The 20,325-nt window shown below is 39.6% G+C and overlaps 1 protein-coding gene across 3 annotated transcripts in view; it reads left to right on the top strand.

Moving 5' to 3' along the window:
- Positions 1–20,325, top strand: part of LOC128737551 (protein bric-a-brac 1-like) — a 370,491-nt gene that overhangs the window by 273,464 nt on the left and 76,702 nt on the right. For all 3 annotated transcript variants that reach the window (XM_053832220.1, XM_053832219.1, XM_053832218.1), the window contains one exon: positions 18,162–18,219. In XM_053832220.1, coding sequence (XP_053688195.1) covers positions 18,162–18,219 — 58 coding nt within the window. The remainder of the gene's footprint in view (positions 1–18,161; positions 18,220–20,325) is intronic.

The raw sequence follows: 20,325 nt of genomic DNA, 5'->3' as shown, positions 1-20,325 counted from the left end.
TGTCCAAATCGTCTGTGAGGAACAGGAGTTGGCTGCTTTTACTTAACATCGTTGCTCTTGTTTCGATGCCCGCTCGCCGGATCATATCTTCAGTAGCGATGTTGAATAACATGCAGGAAAGTCCAACCCCTCGCCGTAACCCTCGGCGCAATTCAAAGGGATTCGAGAGTGCCCCTGGAACACGCCCGTAGCACATTACTCCCTCCAGGGTAGCTTTGATCAATCACGTCAGTTTGTCCGGAAAACCGTTCTCGTGCATCACCTGCCATAGCTGCACGCGCTCAACTGTATCGTATGCTGCCCTGAAATCCATATGATGTGAGGGCACGTTGTAATCCCAACATTTTCTTGCGACATGGATTCGATAGTATACAAAGGGGAGTGTTTTGGCCAGATCTAGCCAGTTGTCATTACAACAAGCATATGTTTTAATGGTACAACTAGTGTTGAAAAATTCGTAATCTAATTAATCTAATCTCACACTAACGCAGCCAATTCTTGAAGGCATCCTGGAAAATGACGATAACTTGAATCAAACATTTTTCTTGCCAACGCCCAGGCCAACTGTGCAGCATGTACCGCAGAGAGAATTCCAAGGAATCAAGTGAAACCAGAAAAAATACCTAATTCCATTAAACTCCTTGAAATCCTACCCTACCGTCCCAAACGCTTCCCATATACATAGATAATGATTTATTCACAGTCGTTGGGAGTAGCTTTGCTAACAAAGGTTAAGTGATACTCCGGATCCTCAGGGATGAACTAATGGCATGTGTTGAAAAATTCATAGCAGCAAAAAACTCAATGAGATTTCAAGCACGTGAAATTTCAACCTTGATCACAAGCGCAAAACTCACATATGAATTTCTTTCGCTATTATACGCGATGTCCCTGTTGCTATGCGATGTGAACCAAATTCAGCTGTGAGCATTTTGCTTAATTCTTCCACAGCTGGCATTTCATACAACGAACCAGAGAGCAAAAGAGAAGCTACATCAGAGAAAACATCACCAGCGAACAATGCAGCACACATTCATGAATTAAGATGGCAAACATATTGGCGGAATTTACATTTTTTTTTCGCGGAAATCGACATTTTCTTAAGTAGAAAGTAATAATCCTAATAAGAATTAGATAAACATGTAATTTAAATATATGTTTTAGTTTAAGTTTGCGATTTATTTAGAGATTTATTCCCTCACGCTCACTCACAGCTACGTAACGCACGAGAGACTGCCTATGTTGTTCAACAAGGAATTTGTATGTACATGTGCATAGCTCCGGGTAGCAGTTGAAGCAAAGCAGAATGTGATCAAGCAGGAAGAAATATGTGTGAGTTTTGTGCTTCTTGATCAAGCTGACATGATTCACAGTTGATTTTGATTTTTGATAAGTTTTGAGATTTTGAGAGTTTACCATCACTGATGGTACAACGACAATGAAGTCGCGTTCATCACAAATGAGCTGAATCTACCAAATTGTCCCTTGTTCCATCCAATTGAGAATTATTGGGCATTATTGGGCAACAATGAAGTGAAAGCTGAAAACACTGGTAAGATAAAGAATTGGTGGAACCGGCTGACCAAGATCGTAACTGAAGGTGTGCACCAGCTAGAATGCACCAGTGCAAAAGAAGACTTAGCGGACATAGCGCTGCGCTGTCACAAAATATTTATATCTTGAATGGCTTAAAATTTCCCACTAAATAAAACTAGTGAGCAAGAAAATTGATCACATTTTGTGTGTTTTATTTCAATTTTAAAATGTTTTGCCAACCCCTTAGTTGACATTATCCGAAATGCTAGCCGTTCTCACAACTAGCTATAAAATATAAATTGATAGTATTAAGTGGTAATAAAACTTCAATTGAATAAATTGTAATAAAACTAATATAAATCGCTCTCCAATTATTTAGCGAGGTGCCAGTTTAATGATGTCGTTTTAGTACCTCTAACTGTAATGCACTTTGTTGCTGTTTTTTTTCCTTGCTCAATTACCCACTAACTATATAGTCGCCCAGCAGCTGCCGAAACATGACGAAACAACGCGTCAGCTTCGACTGCCAACTGTAATGCCAAATGAAACACGTCCTTCTCCGCTGGTTGAAGCTGGTAATTAACGATTAATATTTTTTTTTTTTTGCTCATTTCATTATCGTCCTGTTTGTCAGACATGATTGATTTCTGTTCACTGTTCGCAGCGAGCAGAAACATCGTGTCGAGACCTTCCTTTTTCTTCATTTGTCATCGCGTATGCATTTATTATAGTGTAATTATTAATTTAATTTCAATTATCAATCCTCGGGCGGTGAGTTCTATTGCGAAGGGTGCCTTGTGAAATAGTCCGCGTGCTGCACAGCGATCGATCGACGACGTTTATTACTCGGTGCCTTTGCCATTTAGTAGTTGAATTAAGAGCAATTTTTCGCTTCCTGCCCTCGTGCTCCAGTCCAGCACACCAGGCTTTAAGGCTACCGGTTCCATCGATCCGGTCAGATCCGTTCCGAGGAAAGTGGTAACTATAGTAAGTGCTGCTGCCCGGGAAGGGTTCAGCTTTATAGTAAATACAAACGACGGCAAACTCGGTCTGAAAGGGTGAGTCTTTAATTTCTATAAATATGTCAATTTGTTTGCAGCTATAATTTCTTATAGATGCATTTCCTCTTTTATTGACGTTAATTCGATAAAAAGCCAAGCACGGCCACAGCTCGAGGGGAAACGAATGCCGGTCATCTATTTGATATTCGATACGCCATACGATACTCGAGCTACAGAGATACAGATAGACAAGCTCGTGGCTTCTCTCTTGCACCGTAATACGTCACATTAGTTTGCATTGCATTGCATTGCATTGGCCTGGCCCCCAGTATAAATTACCCTAATTACAAACCGTCCACACACAGAAACGGACGGACGCAAACGCACGGTGGATAAGTTTACCAACACGTGCAAAATTAATTGTCTCCGCTTGTTGCAGTTGTACAATTGAATATTTTATTGAAACGGGTCATTTTTGTAAGCGACCCCAGATGCCGTTTGATTATTATTATTATTATTGTTATTGATGTTGTTACGTACGACTCACCTGACATTGTTCATTTGTTTTGCTCTTTCGAATGCGCAATGCAATGGTTGGTAATGAGTTTTCAGCAACTTTTTGCAGCTGCCTCCATTGGATGAATTTTCTAAAAAAAAATACAAGCTTCAACTATGTAGTACCGAAGTTCGAAGAAACAAAGTGGATGGAGAATTTTGCTGTGAAGTTGAATAAAAAATCACAACAACGAATACCGGTTTAAAGGAAAACCTCGCCAATAAATTCGCTTAGTTTGTATGCACCAGCAAAACATTGATTACAAGTTGCCTAAAACAAAAGAATTTCCCAACCAATATTTGATTATGCAAATGCGTTGCATTCAAATGTACCTACTTCAGAACAGAAGTCATTTCAGCGGCACGACCGCACCGACGAGGGACTGCATGTGCAACAACGTTTTTGTTCGTGAAATTGAGCTTGACCAGCGATGTTCTCTATAATTTTTCTCCATTACCTTTATCATTATTATTATTATTACTATTCTCAATTCTTCGTTGTAGTTAATAGAAAGCGAAACATGTCCGATTCCAGAAGGCGAACGAAACATCGATATAGGGAATTAAGGAAAAAGAATGGGAGGGAGGACCAAGTGTGCAAAATAAAATCTTACTAAAACATTTGCTTTTGAACCAAAAGATCCAGATCGTAAAGCAGCCAAAGTGAGATGATATGGTGCAAAAAAAAATGTGACTCCTTTCCGAAACCGGTAGCCCTCGGCGGCATAAGCGACCAAATTTTCGGGCGGGGGCAGGCAGCGTTTTTTCTCGCAGGTCATAATTATTGATTTGCTGCGCTTTTGTGCATAACAATAAACCCCAGAATTATTGTAACTGGTTTGTGGTGGTAAGTGCATTCGTTCTCACAACATTTTATTGCCCCTCGAGTTTATGCATATATTCTAAGTTATGTTTTCTTGCGAGAACGTCTGAAAAATACTCCAATTAATGCTCGTTCATGAGACGTCACAATACCCCGGCCTGCCAGCTCTCAGTGCAACAATAGAATTTATTTTCCGTACCCTCGAAGGAACCAGAAAAAAAATCGAATACTCAAACAACAGAAAATGCTAAATTTCCGTTTCAATCATTGCGTCGATTCGCTGGTCGTCTGAGGGCACTCCCGAACTGTACGGTGGTGGCGGCGGCGGCATCGACTACATTCGGAATCCGTCGAACCCCATCATTGTTGGCAAACAGCAAATTATATCGAACATGGATTTATATTTTATTTGCAACTAATAATTTTCACTCTTCCTTTCCGAGCAGCTCCCACCGAGCCGCCTCGGGTCGCAAAACACCTTGCCGAAAATGTATCGCGCATCTCGTCGGGAGGCCTGCCTGAACAACAACGGAGCGAGTGCGTAGGACTCATAACTGGAGCTGTGTAGCGCGCTTCACGACTTCTGTTCGCAGGAACCGCGGCAACATGTAAATCATGCTTCACTCTCTCTCACCTCCACACAATGTATCGCATGCCATCCATGTAGCGTAAGGGGATCGATCGGTAAGACTAGAGCCAAAGTATGTTTTGCAAGTAGCTGAGCATCGATGAGATGCTCCGATCGTGATTGGCGGAAGCCGCCCAACCGGACCGGTGTTTTGCTGGAATTTCACCTCTGAACGGGGCTTGACGCTCACTCTGGGTATAGTCGCTTTAATGAGGATTGTTTTTAATCTATATGTTTAAAAATATTGCACGCATATGCTTAACATTATCTGGCTTATGATTTATGTACTTATTAAACTATTAAACTTTAATGGCAATGCATCGGAATCGGTGCTACTTGCAGGGCTGCACCATCGCTTAATGCTGCAGGAGAGCTGCATGCATGCATGCAAAGTATTAAACTTTAACATCGACCTTCTTAGGGTCGATTGTGTTTTACTCACTGATTTACTAAGTCTAAAAATACACATCTCTGGATCAGATCAAAATTCTTTTCTCGGCAAAGTTGTAGTTGTGTTGAAAAAATCAAAATCATTGGCGAAAGCTTAGAAACTAATTTTAAAAATATATTTGATGATCTGATTTTAAACAGTTAAGTTGCTAGTCTAACAAGCTACTCGTCATATGGTCGATTTTCGACTGAAAGAGACATCCCAAGGAACATTTTGTATTTCACTGCACTCTTAAAATAGTATTTAAGACCAATTTTGGTCACAAAATCTATCATAAGAGTATAATAAAACCGATAAAGTTACTTGGGATCTAGAGTAATGGTCAAAAACGGACCATTTATGGTCCTTCACTCAATTGGATTTCATGTTTTTAGGATTTTAAGGGGACATGAACGACTCAAAGGTTATAAAAATCAATTCCAAACTTCTTCCAACAAAACAAAAAAAATAGTTCGCTCCAATACGGTGATTAGTTTTCAAGGAATAGGTACATACAGTTTGAAACCCGTGTTTTACAGGCAGGCTTCATTCTCGGTTTTTTGCTCAGTAGATGCTCATTTGACTACAGCGCCTCAACTAAACAGAATTCGAAAAAGTAGTGTAATGGGCGATTGTAGCGCTAATTATTATATACATTATTGTTGAAGGAAGTGTAGTTCTATCTTTTGTATTTACGGCGCTATGGGGCTGCTACCCCGTTGGTAGCAAAAAGAGCGCTCATTTGGCTACCAACGGGGTAGCAATCGCATAGCGCCGTAAATACAAAAGATAAAACCATACGTTCTTCAACAATAGTGTAGATAATAATAAGCTCTACAATCGCCCTTTACACTACTTTTTCGAATTCTGTTTAGTAGAAGCGCTATAGTCAATTGAGCATCTACTGAGCAAAAACCCGAGAATGAAGCCTGTTTACAGGAGCCGAGTTTTCTTCCGTGGAGTTTGTTCCGCTCGCAACTGCAATGCTTATGTGCAGAGTCCTAAACCCTGAGCGAAATACCAGCGGCTTGAACATTCTCTTCTCTCTGATCGGCAGCCACAGAAGAATCTTCTTCAGAAACTTGAAAACGTCATCATTTATTTTTTTGGTGAAAGATGTAAAGTACTCGGTCCTTTGCCAGTCGATGCGTCCAGCGTCAAATAGTTTTTGTCACTTATTATGACCACGACATCGTGGTCGACATGTTTCGCCGGAAAGATGTTATTCACCAGCACCTTCAGTCGTTCTCTGGGCGATTGCCTGTTACTCAGACACCGCCAGCTTCGACTGACGCTTCCTCATAAAAATGTCCATTTTGGCCAAGTACTTCTTCACCGTTTAGCCGGTTTCTCGGACCTCTCAGCCCAAGGCGCGGAACGATGAGGCCACCTTGCTCTCGGTCTTCATTTTTAGCTTCCGCGCAGCACTGTCGGGCGATCGGAATCAGGCTTCCGTATAGCACTTTCGCCTTTCTCGTGGGAGAAGATGTTCCGAATGTTAGATGGCTCTATTCGGCGGATACGAAGTGCTTCATCATGCCCAATATCTTCGCTGGAAGTATGTACAAAACATCGAGCGTAGTTGTTTGATGGTTTTCACCATGGGTGCTGTATGTAAATCAACTGATAAAGTGGCATGAAAAATCGTTCAAATCAGTATAGTTTTTAATGCGTTATTGATTGCTAATGCTTTACTGAAATATAGGCCCTTTTTGGCGACCCTAAGAGCTTGCGCCCTTGGCGGAGGCCAGTCTGGCCAATCGCACGCTACGGCGCTGCTTATGTGCACAATAATTTTGCATCCACTTCACGTGGTCGAATCATTACAAAATTAGTATCAAAAGAAGAGAAAAAGTCTGTAGAATCGAAATCTGAAATAAAACAAATAGTGATTTCATTAAAATTCTCCAGTCGTTGTCCGTTTTAGAGTTCAGCCGGATTTCTAACACACTTTTTATTACCCCTTAAACAAATATTATCTTCAAAGCAAACGCGCAAACTTGAAAATCATTATTCGTTTGGAGAAAAAGACATTTATGAGCCGTACCATTTATGAGGCTCTATATTTCATCTTATTAGACACACACACGCAGCATTTGAAAGGTGCAGTCTGTGTCATGCCGTAGTGCTTTTGTCTTGATTTATCTACCTCATCAGGCCCGTTTAAGCATAAACCCATAATTGTAAAGATCTAAATTAGGTTCCATGATATTTGCTATGAAATGTTTTTTTTTTCTTCTAGGTAATAAGTTGCAATTCTAGCTAATGAGGTTGATTTCTAAGTTATGATCTGAAAATAACGGCAGAAAAGAAAATGCATTTTTCTGTTTATTTGAAAATAAATTCCGCATCGTCAAATCAGTTCGGTCTTAACTGCATTGAGACACTCAATCAGTTACAGTTGGATTAAATTAATTATGAGTAAAAGAATTTTTTCCCATTTAATTCTTCTAATTAACTATGGCATTCTCGCTGTGTGTGATTCATGATGGGGATCACATAATGGGTTTTGGTTCAATTCAGAGAACTGGTCGCTTTCTCGGAGGTATCCGGAACTTACTTGGAACTGATCTTTGAGGTCGTAGGTTCATAATTTGACTTCCATTGTGGTTGTCTCTAAATTCTAGTGTGAATCAAGGTAGGGTTTTTTCTAATTCCCGTCGTAGTAACTAATCATCATTTGTTGGATGGATTTTATGAATACTCCAAAAGTTCTTGTGTTGATTTGACTAAAACACACTTACCTTCCTATCCGTGAACTTTGAAATCACAGAAAAGCGATTATTAAAGCATATTATTGAAATTACGCAACTGACTTTATTTCTTAAATTCGTCGTACCGTTTTAAAATCCGTCCATCAAAATTTTTCATCGTCCGAACTAAAAATCACAACAATGTTTACAAAGCTAACGCGCATGTATGTGTGTAGGACGGCATTACAAATGTTATTCTGCAAAATTTCTTCAGGTCAGGCAAGTTTTCTTGGCTGTAGAATAACGACAATGCCTTGCGTAAGTTATTTTCATTAATGAATGACGGAAATTAAAACGATTAGTCGACATTTTCTTCTTCGTCGCACGAAAAAACGTAGGAAATTTGGCTGGTAAGACTACTTTAATGATAAAAAGCATTTAAATAGATCTCAGCTCACTTGGATTGATCGCGTGTGATAGACAACAAACTAAAATATTAGGGAATAACTAGTTTTGCTTTGTGTGTCAAAAAAATGCTGATATTTTTAATAAATAGGCGGGAATAGGCAATTACGACGAAGCAGCAACATACCCTACCACATATGGGTTTAGTTCATTTCAAATTGCTTCCATTTTGATATGCCTTATTCACTGAAACATATTCTGGTCGTATCTTCGGGACTCGTTTGCTAATCCCAACCATAATGATTAGCTAATGATATAATGGATATTATCGGTTTTCATTTTTGTAATAGCTGCTTAAAAATCGATTCGATGGTCATCGTGGTTTATCAAGTAAACTGATTAACAAAATAAGGTGACGAACTTACCCCCATGAGGTGCCGGTTACCAACATTGTTTTGTCGGTTACATAAATTTGCTAAATTTTTTTGTAAAATAACCAATCAAAAGCACTGACAGTCTAATATCTGATTTAAAACAATACAAACAATCATTCTGTGAGAAAGAATTAGCGATATTTGCACTCAGATCTTATCAAAGAGTGCCGGTCATATACAAATATGTATCGAAAAGCCTCAAACTGGTAATGAACATTTTTCAAAATTGGCGCACAAAATGGACAGAATGGGTTTTTCTCTCTCATCCTTTCTCTTTCCGCTATCTTCTCCTCTCTCTGTTGACACCGTTCCTCTTGAGCGCTAATAACTCAGCGATTTCCTGTTCCATTGTCAATATTTTTACACTTTACTTACTTTGCTTTTTCGGCAACAATCCGCTTATCGAATCCATGTACAATTCAGGAGCCGTCTCCACATTTATCGGTCTTGGGCTGCCGCTTTCCAGTCTCCACTAACACCCGCTGCTGTAGCATCCTCGTCAACAACGCTCATTCAACGGGTACGGGGTCTGTCTCGAAGTCGTCGGCCCCTGTCGGGTACTCTGCTAAACATTGTTTTCGCTGGTCTCTCATCCGGCATCCTTGCTACGTGGTCAGCCCATTGTAACCTGCCGTGTGTTAATCGCTTGATAATATCAGCATCTTTGTATACGGAACGGAATAATCGGTATGGACCCAGGCAAAAGAAAAAGGACAACGATTATTGGAAACTTGGTACTTGGAATGTCAGGACTCTACTTGAACCGGTACGCACGAGTATCTTGGCAAGAGAGCTGGAAAAGTTGAAGGTCGAGATTGCAACCATCCAGGAAGTGAGATGGCCGAAGACGGGAGAACGCGAATTCCGTGCAGTAGATCCTATTGCGGGCATGGCATTTAAGTATCACATCTATTACAATGACGGCAATAAAGTAGAGCATGGAGTTGGATTCGTATTACATGGAAAACAAATGAAGCGTGTCATTAGGTGGAGGCCCATTGATGACCGTCTATACGTGCTAAGGATTAAGGAACAATTATTTAACTACAGCCTAAGCTCGGTGTACCCACCGACGAACGACAAAACCCGATGACGTGAAAGTTCTATGATCTACTCGAGAGGACATATGGAGAGTGCCCAAGACATGACATAAAGCTAGTCATCGGAGATACAAATGGACAGGTCGGACGTGAAGAGTTCTTTAGTCCCGTTATCGGTAGAGAAAGCTTCCGTTCTACCACAAACGACAATGGCCTGAGGCCAATCAACTTCGCTGCATCCAGAGGAATGGCTATGCGTAGTATGTACCTATTTTACACGATGGAACATTCGAAAGCACACCTGAAAACACCCTAATGGAGAGGCCTGCGCTCCTCATTCTGGTTGATGGTCAGCACTTTTCTGATGTCGTAGACGTGCGATCCTTCCGGAAGCAAATGTCGACTCGGACTACCATCTCGTAGTATGCAAGATCCGCGCCCGGTTGTCCAACGTATTCAAATCGAAACCAACGAGGAAGATATGACTGAACATTCGGCGGTTATCAGTGGAAGGAGTTGCTGCAGAGTACTCACGGAAGGCTGATGCGCGGATCGGTGAACAACTTGGAGAGAACCTAAACGAACAATGAAGACATATCCACGGCGCGATCAGTACTACAGCGCGGAAAGTGTTGGGTACTACTGCTACAGCCACTTCCAGTGAGTGGTTTGACGCAGAGTGCCAGCGAGTGACTGATGAGAAGAATCGAGCCAAAAGTCACATATTGACTGCAACTGTGACACGCCAGAGCAGGAAGAGATACCGATATGCTAGAGCTGCCGAAAAGAGACTTCACCATTGTAAGAAACGTCAGCACTGGGATCGCGTTCTTGCGGAGGCGGAGAATTGCTTCGAGAAGCTTCTTAAATACGATCAACGGAATCAGGAACCGGACCATGCCAACTCCTGTTATGTGCAACGACAAAGAGGAGAATCTGATTACCGAAACATCGAAGGTGGCTAGGCGTTAGAAACAACATTTCGATGCATTGTTGAATGGTGAACAAGATGGAGCGGTTAACAGAAATAGAATAACGGTTGAGGATAATGGACAAGCTGCGGATCCACCAACCGAACTTTTGAAAGTCGGGATCGAACGGCTGTATTATGCAATCCATCAGGTTATATTCAAGGTATGGACTGAGGAGGAACTACCTACGGACTGGTTGGAAGATCTCATATGCCCTGTTTACAAAAACGGCCATCGATTCGAATACAGTAATTATCGAGGTATTACTCACCTCAATTCTGCATACAAAGTTTTCTCCAGCATCATGTTGCTCAGACTGAGGCCGTTGCAGGAAACCTTTGTTGGCAAATACCAGTGCGGTTTTCAAGAGGGACGCTACACGACGGACCAAATGTTCTCCTTGCGACAAATCCTCGATAAATTCCGGGAATTCAGCTTGCAGATTTATCATTTGTATACAGACTTCAAGGCGGCGTACGATTCAGTTAAACGAAATGAGCTGTGGCAGATTATGCTTGAACATGTTTTTCCAACAACACTGATTAGGCTGATACGTGCTACCCTTGATGGTTCAAAATCAAGCGTCAGGATAGCGGGTGAGACAACGTCACAAACGACATTTGATGGTTTAAAGTAACGTGACGTACTATCGAATTTGCTGCTCAACATTGCATTGGAAGCATTTAGAAGCAATTTAGTATTCAACTACTATTCGAAGAGCAGGTGTTCAGAGAAGTAGCACCATCAACACGAAATTTCATATGCTCCTAGGGTTCGCGGACGACATCGATATCATCGGTGTTAAACATAGAGCTATGGAAGAAGCATACATGCATCTTAAGGAGGAAGCTGCGAGGATAGGGCTTATCATAAATTCTACTAAAACAAAGTATATGGTAGCTGGTAGAGGGCGTTTAGAGAGCCCTTCAGGTGTTTTTACTGCGGTGGTGATAGATGGAGATATTTTTGAAGTGGTCGATGAATTTTTTTACTTTGGTACGTTAGTGACATGTGACAACAATGTGAGCATTGAAGTAAAAAGCCGGATAGCGGCTGCCAACACGGCCTTCTACGGATTACGCAGCCAGCTGAGGTCCCGTAGCATGCAACTCCGTACAAAACTCGCGCTCTATAAGACGCTAATTCTCTCGGTGGTACTCTATGGCCACGAAGTGTCGACCTTGAAAGAGAGCGACGATAAAATGAGTTTCCTTTAAAGCGTGCGCCAAGGAAAAATGTCAAATGGCATGTCATGTCTTTCTTTGTCATATTCAGTACCTATGCCATTAATCACGTTATTCTTTTGAGGAAGTTGGACAAACTTGAGTGTACTATAAGATTTTGTAGATGGTTGGAAATATACTTTATGGATAGGCAACTTTTCCTACGACTCGGTAACGTTTACAAACAATTTTGGGTGTACCACAGGGTAGCAATTTGGTGCCAGTGCTATTCTGTATCTACATAAACGATACAGCATAACTACTCAACGGAGGACACAGGCTTTGCTTCGCTGATGACTTGAAAAGCTATCTTGTAGTCAGAACTACAGAATGTTACCGGAGCTTCTGGACTTGCTTAGTGACAGGCACGTAAGGAATGAAATGTTATTGAGTGTGAAGAAATGTGTCACACCAGAAGCGCAATAGAGTTTGATTACATATTTTCCGTAACCAAACTTAATAGAGTAAATCTTGTGAAGGATCCTGGAGTAGTATTCGACGAGAACTCCCACATTTCTGCCATAATTGATAAGTCCAATCGTAGTTTTGGGTTCATATTTAAGATCCCTGGAGCATTCATTGATCCACTTGGCTTTAAAATTCTCTATTGTTCAATTGTTCGGTCGACACTGGAGTTTACGAACATGATTTGGAACCCGCACGAGTCTATCTGGATCGCTATCTCATCGATTAGCTCAGGTGTATAGGTTTCCAGTTCATAATAAGGGTAGGGTAAATGATTTTGAAATGGACCTAGTCGAATTCTGATCTTGAATGGACCTATTTTTAAATAAGAATTTTAGGATATAATTATCAAGTTTTTGTACTGTATTTAGCTTTTATGTTTATCTTTAATCATTTCTGAACGTAAATATACTAAAATTAAATTAAAATTATATCCAAAACTTCTTTATTGCCGCGTATTTAAAAGTAGCTGTTTTTCAGCGTTTTGGCAGTCACCATAGAGTATTTTCAAACTGTTACTACCCGGAACCCTTCTGGTTTGAAATAAAACAATACTCTTAAAATGATGCTAAAATATGTGTAATTTCAATTTAGGTATTTAAAAGTTCAGTAAAACCAGTAAAATCTTCAAATTCCTTAAAAATGTTAACCCCCTTTTTTGATCTTGAATGGACCTAGTATTGATTTTAGAATGGACCTAGTTTTGCGCTCCGAGACATCACTGGCGGCAGCTATCATTGCCTACCACTAACGAACACGCCGTTGTATATTCCATAAAACTGCTTGTTGTCACTATAATATCTCCGTTTATAAATAATCTATAAGCACGGGATATTGAAAGTAGGCTTGATTTATAGCCTAAATAAAAACTTAATTATATTGATAAAACTAACTATCACTCATCCTTTTTCGTAGTTGCTTCATAGTGTTTGTACATTGTAGCCTCTAGTTTTGAAACTAAAAAGTCTTCCTAATTAGTTAGCTAACATATGTCATTTTATGCTTAAAACAATATAAACTTAATTTATTCTCAGTATTATACAAAAATTTTAACCATCATTGATTAAAAGATAAGATGGATCAAAAGATAAGAGGGATACTAATTGCCTTCTGTTAAGGGGGCATAGTACCTTTTCAATTTTTTAAAACCTAAATTTTTTGATTGGTTATTTCAAAAGATTAACATTTTGACCATATGTGTTTGAAGTCGTTTGAATGAATTCCAAATATTTGCAAAGTTACAGCTATTTGTACCGCGCATGTCTGGAGCGATTAAACAACGAGTAAAAACTTCTACGTCGTTTTTCTCGAAACCAGGTTTTGAAAGTCGGAACCATAAATATCTCAAGAACGGCTCAAGCAATTCTTATGATTCTTTTTTTGTTTGAAAGCCAACAAAATTATCTAGTGTTTGACCCATCCTTTTCTTGATATTGTAATTTTTGTATTTTTTAGAAATGTTTAAAGTCAATTTTTTCGCTTAAAAACCATACTTTTATGTATCAATGTCCGCCATTTTGTTATGTGTTCGGATTCTAAAACAGGATGGATCAAACACGAGATAATTAAATGTTCTTTCATGTCGTTTTGGAATTTTTCAATTCGGATAAGCCCCCAGCGCCAATCCATGGTACCGCAATTCATGGTTTTTTGAACGACTATCTTCAAGGAGCCGTAGGAGCAAGGGGAAGAGGTTCCCTTATGAAAACAAAATTGCAAATATTAGTATAAAATGCAATGTTTCGAATGCAAAAAACCCGATTCAATTTGCCTTTCGCGTTATCGAGAAAAAATATTTGAAATTAGGCAAAAAATATGGTGTAAAAGGTACTATGTCCCTTAAAAAAGAGCTATTTTTGCGTCATTGGCATTTAGCACAAAACCTGTTACACTTAAATTTTTCAATTGGATTTTACGTATTTGTTTTAACACGAAGCAAAAGTGTAATCTATATAATCTACATAAGTAATCTATATAAGTGGAGTTTTCCCAATTTGTTCGCCTTATGTAAAAAAAATCCCAAATTATGCTAAACGGGACAATTCTTGTATCATTAAAAATAATGCTCAGAAGAATGAAACAAGTTATTTGAGAATACAATTCTGAAGATTTATATATAGCTTTATTGTATAGGAAACTCTAATTCGAATTGAGTTACGATGCTAATATTCCAAACTCTATTTAAAGTAGTTATCCCTGTTTAACTATTTTCTAAATAGTTTAGTTAATTTTCTAAATAGTTTAGTTAAAATAATTATGAGGCTCAGAATAAAGTAAAATTAGGCCGTTACAAATATTTTATAAAGTTTTTGTCCTTCCGGTGTTGGGACACTGAAGGGGGGGGGGGGGAACAAAGTAAATTTTTTAATCGAGCAAAAAACATGGGTTTTAAGCATTTTTATTTAAAGTTTAAGCGTGAAAACCAAATCTGTTCTTGCTTTTAATATATACGTTATTATTTTCCATGCAAAAATGTACGAAAAGAAGACAAAAACGAGAGAATTTTTTTTGAACGATTTTCGGAAACTCCGAATTCGAATTTCCATTTCTGTTTCGTGCTAGAAGTGTTAGGTACACTCATTTTTCGAGTTTTTCAGGCTGTAGAACCCACGGACAATTGAATTTACACTCATATCCTCCAAATTTTTTTTAGCCCCCCGATTTTTCAAGCCAATTTCCAAAGGGGGGGGGGGGGTGACAAAAACTTAAAAAATATTTTGCAAAGGCCTTATATTCCGCCGATAAGTAAGCAGGTTGACTTCACATCACCTTTTGGTCGATCGATTGGCAGATAGATTAAAAATCAGTTTAGTAAAATATTCAAAATCATGCAACCGGACTAACGTTGTACTACGTCATCCGTGATCGTATCTTATACACAACCCATCTGATTTTTTTCTTGGAGGATGTAAAGTTTTCTTTAAGCACCTCTCCCCTCTGACTTGTGACAAAATTAATACCTCCTTGTCTACCGAAATTGAGTGACCCTGAGATCTAAAATATTCAACTGTACCAGATATAAAATAGGAAGGTTCACCTATTTTCTATCTGGTACAGTTCTTCATCGACTATCATTTAAAATTAAAACCTAGTATCTAACCTTACCTTTAAACCTAGTAGAATTACCAAGTCTAATTTTTTCAAGCACCATTTACAGTATGATTTCGAATTTGACAACAAATGCGTGTCGCCTATGTTGCCACAATCGAAACCGTGGCAAAATCTAGACCATTTTTTAACTGAAAAAATTGCATATAAATGTGTCAAAAATTGAATAATTACCACTAATTAACGAATTTTTCACGATTGCAACGGTTTTATATTCAAAATGTTCGACAGGGGCTGTCGCAAACCTTTAGATACTTTGCAGTAAGACGTAGTCCTACGTCAGTAAAAGTCTGACCTTTCGAAATATGTAGTCACTAAATTAAAACTCGAACCCAGCTGTACTTGATAAACTACGTTTAATACAAGTTATATTACATATTTTTAATGAATGGTTTAAATTTTTGACATAATTTTTTATGACGTAGAAATCGTTTCAACCATATCTGAACAACAAATAATAATAAATTCCCAATATACAAATGTCACACACAAATACATACATAACGCATATCAAGTCACTGAAACATTGTTCAATTGTTGGGCTGACATAAAAACAAGACCCTCGACGACTGTGACTGATTTCAAATTTTTCAACCGACTTTCATACCTTTCTAACAGAGTATAAGAAAGGTAAAAGCTGTTCAACCTTGTGTCCTATTAATAAATAACAGTAGTATAGTTGTACTATTAAAAAAAAATTCTTTGTTATTATTTTGTTCATTTACATGGAAGAAACTATGACAATCCAAATTTAGGTCCATTTCAAAATCAAAAATAGGTCCAATTCAAGATCATGTTGGGTCCATTCAAGATCAAAAAAAGGCTTTGGCAAAAAACCGATATATTTAATAAAAGTTTCATCAATTATATATTTTTAAAGTACTGATAATGTAGAAAAAATGTGGTACTTTCCAACGAATAGTAACATCACCACATATTATTTATAAATGAAGAGTAAATTGGGCAGGAGTGCGAGTGGTGGTGTTAAAAAGCGCTAAATAGGTCCATTCAAGATCAATTACCCTAATAAAAGAAACGTAGATCTCCGCCTATGTGCATTATCTAAACTCTTTGTGTTCGTTGTGATCGTGCCAATTTCCTTGTTCAGCCAGCAGTACACGGTCGATGAGTAACACGGATTCATGCCAATGTCCACCACTCTGCTAACACTCACTTCCTACGTAATGGACTGCTTCGACGACCGTCTACACGGACGTCTCTGCTCAGGGATGATTCCTCCTCAGAATAAAAAAAGAGAATAGAAAAATTCACACTTTACTCAGACGCGAATTATTGTGCTCCGTTTTGTTTTAACTTTTCTCTTTTTTACTGACTACGATTGCTCAGCAACCTGCACATTAATGTTCTACCTTCTACTCATTGAAGGAGTGAACTGAGCAACAAAATTTTAATACACTTTTTGGCTGCCCATGATATGGGACACAAACAAAACTGTTTAGACTACTCGCAACGGCAACAGTGTAAAAAATGCTGCATATGACGATAGTGGATGATAGATATGGCAACATTGGAATTCCCGTGTAGCTGCCTTTTCGCTCAAAGAGAAATTAAAGTTTGTTTATATTTCTCTTTATTTTTGGCCTGTTTCGCTTTGCGTGGATGGATCTCTCATTTGTGGCAGCAGTTCTGCTCATTATACTGAACAAAAAAAGATGCACTTTTTTGCACAATGAGTGAGGAAATGGCAAGCCTGTCTCTGCTGACTTTGACAAGCTGAATCATAAAATCGCTGTCGCTAAACTGGGCATTGGAGGGCTGCTTGTATCGTATCTATCGAATCGCCTTGTTAATGTAATAAAATAATAGAAATAGAATAAAAAAGAACATGCTATACAACTTAGAGTTGTAATTTACGCCTAAATAAACTTTGTGTAATTTAAATGAAAACATTTTTGCATTTCTTTGGAAAGCCACACACCATAAGTTACGCTAGTGATAAGAATGAGAAAACAATGACCAGTTCATACGCATACGGTATGCGTATTTTGAAGTCTTGTCAGAGAAATGTTCGGTAGAAGTAACCCGCACTTTGATGAAGTTTTCAGTCTAAAACAAGTTTCGCATTACTTTTGACTAGACTTTTACTTCATAATCATCGATTTTCATTTGAAATATAAAGTTTGAAAACAAACTCAAAATATTACAAATAATTTTTGAAATTATAACAAAGTTTATGAAAGAAGACAAAAATAGAAACCGTTGGATAAAAGGACTATTTTGGAATGTAGGTTCACAACAACTTGTAAACGAGTAATTCATCAATTACAAAGAAACCGGACTGAAAAATTTCTCAAAAAACTGCTCCGCCTATCCGGCGAAAGACGTCCTGCAAACCTTTGCACCCGATCGAAGCTGGCCCGCATCGATAACGAGAGTAATAATAACAATCATGAAGTCAATCGCAACCGTCTCAAGGTCCTACCCGGAGGGCTTGTAAGGATTTTTTTATTTATTATATTTTATTATTATTCTTTTCCACTGCGCCCCAGCAGACTCCCGAAGCACTCGTGGCAGTTTTATATTGCAACATTTATTATAGTACTTAAGCTACCAACAAAAAAAAATCGAAAGCGAAAAAATCATCCGCCGGCGAGGTCTAAGCCGCCAATTTAATGAGAGCTACCTAATAATTCCAGCCCGTCCTTCCGCCGCTTGCCGGTTAACCGGTCTTCCCTGATACTGCCCCGCCCGATCGACAGGATCGATACGATCGAACGGGATGCGTAGTCGGTGCACCGTCTAAAGATGGGAATTTCCTCGAAAATAATACACTTTCCCGCAGGATACTGATCTGTTTTCGCTTTTCGTTCTGTTTCCCCTTTTTGCAGGCGAAACTTCTGGAGAACTCACAGGCATGGCTAGGTGCGTCCACTTCTTCGATAGCAGGTAAGTTGTTGATGGAATATTTTTACTATTCAGGTTTTTTTTCTCAGTGTTCACATTTTTCACCATTTTTAAGATATATTATTTAGGAAAATTGTTATTAAAATTTCTATAGCATCCTGCTCGTCCAATCATGATAATCATGACGAAGGCTATTTCCAAGTAACCATAACAAACTACTGACTCATCCTTTTACTCTCTCTTTCTCACACACAATCAACGGCCGCATTCAAAGCAGCACAAACAGAGATGTTAATTGATTTTAAATTATAAACAATGTCAGACCTTCGCTTATGTATGTAAACCGGCTCTCTGTGTTTGTGTGTGTATGTGTGTGGGTTTGTGGACGTTCAGGCTATCTTTAACGGCGTGGTTTTTTTCCTACCACGGTAAATTCGCTACCACCTCTACGTGTGACTCGGACGGAATATACCACCCACCCTCCCACAGTCGAGTTCGAAGGCCTCCACCCTCCGCGAGATGAGCGTTACATAGCAGGTTCGAGAACCAAAAGCATCGCGACTACGATTACCATCCTTCCGCGAATGCTCCTAGTTTCCATCTATTGCCTCGACAAACATTTACAACAACCCTCCAACCAATGTTGTCGTCATTTTTTCCGTCCACAATTTTTCTGCAATTTTTTCTCCCCTTCCCGGCTAGCGACGACCGACGACAGCAGCTACATAGCATCTCATTCACAGCAGAGGACGACAGCCACGACGCCAACGACGACGGCGACGTCGACGACGGTGATGGTGATGATGATGATGATGATGATGATGACGACATTTCTCTGTACACCTAAACTGTGCAATTCACCTCTCCAAACCGCGGATATTGTGTATATATTTTCCAAAATAAATTTTCTTCCTTCTGCTCATTTTCTGGTTGCTATATAGGAAAATTTAAAAATTTTATTCGTTTATTTTTCCTCCTCGAATCGGTCGTTCGGTTTTTTTCGCCCCTTCGGTTGGACTTATCTCGCGGCCGCGATAAAAAGCAGAACAGCGAAAAAATGAACTCCATTCAGAGGAGTACATTTCAATCCTTTTCTAATATGCCAGCCAACCTGGCGGTTGCGTGGTTTGGTGGCTGGCATTCGAAACCCGCTGGAGGAAGACAGGTACATTGGAAATTATGTCTCCGGCGAGTTAAATAGGACGCTAATAAGGTGGAGTTTAACTGGGTGCAATTCTATCTTATTAAAGACTGGGAGGATTGAATGATTGAAGGGGGCTTTGAAAGAGTTGCTGTGCCAATTACTGAACCTTCACCCCATCAAAATTATTGATCTGAAAACAGTTTGACAGGAAAAATGAAACTCAAACTTAGAACAAAAATATTTGAAAATCCAACACTATTCTACTACTTTGAGCTGTGAACAATGTTTTCAAAGATAAACTTTAAAACTTGGGTATAAACTGTGTAGTTTTTCCATGGTCGAACAAAACCACTAACCCCACGTTTTATCCAGCAGCTTGTGATACACGTTCCGGCTGGATGGCAAGCATCGGAAGCAAATGACTTGTTTCCGAGTGCGGGGATACAGCATCCACCAGTAGCAGGTTGCAACACAGGAATCAGCTGGACAGGGGAAAGTGCGACGACGTGTCCCCCTAGGTTGCAAAGAAAGCACCAGTAAGTGGTCACGGTCGTGTTGGTGGTAGTGGGGACAGAGTTAGAGTGAGAGAGAGTGGGTTAGCTGGAAACCACCAACGCCGGCCGGCCAGCCAGCCAGCCAGCCGTGTGTATTTACGCGAGTCTGTTGTTCACCCTTCCGTCGTTGTCGGGTATTCGTTCGTCCCCGGCGAAAAGATCCCCACCGAAAGGAACGCTACGCTGCTGATGAGGAAAAAATGCAAGCAAAAGGAATAAAATATAAAAAATAAACCACACAGAATGTATATGATTCCAAACGGCAGTGGATTTAATTAAAAAATCTATACTTTTTTGCAATCACGCTTTCCTTTCCGGTCCGCCGGCCGGCCGAACCGGTACGGACGCGAGAGAAAGCGCGGTTCCGTGTACAGAATTTACCACCCCCGAGGGACCGCAGCGACTAAAAGGGTGGTCGTGTTTACGCCGTCGCCTGGCCGGAGCCAGCAA

This window comes from Sabethes cyaneus, chromosome 2 (assembly GCF_943734655.1).
Source record: "Sabethes cyaneus chromosome 2, idSabCyanKW18_F2, whole genome shotgun sequence".
In the NCBI taxonomy this organism is placed as follows: domain Eukaryota; kingdom Metazoa; phylum Arthropoda; class Insecta; order Diptera; family Culicidae; genus Sabethes; species Sabethes cyaneus.
Note: the sequence above shows the minus strand (reverse complement) of the source record. Positions and strands in the feature narration are given on the sequence as shown.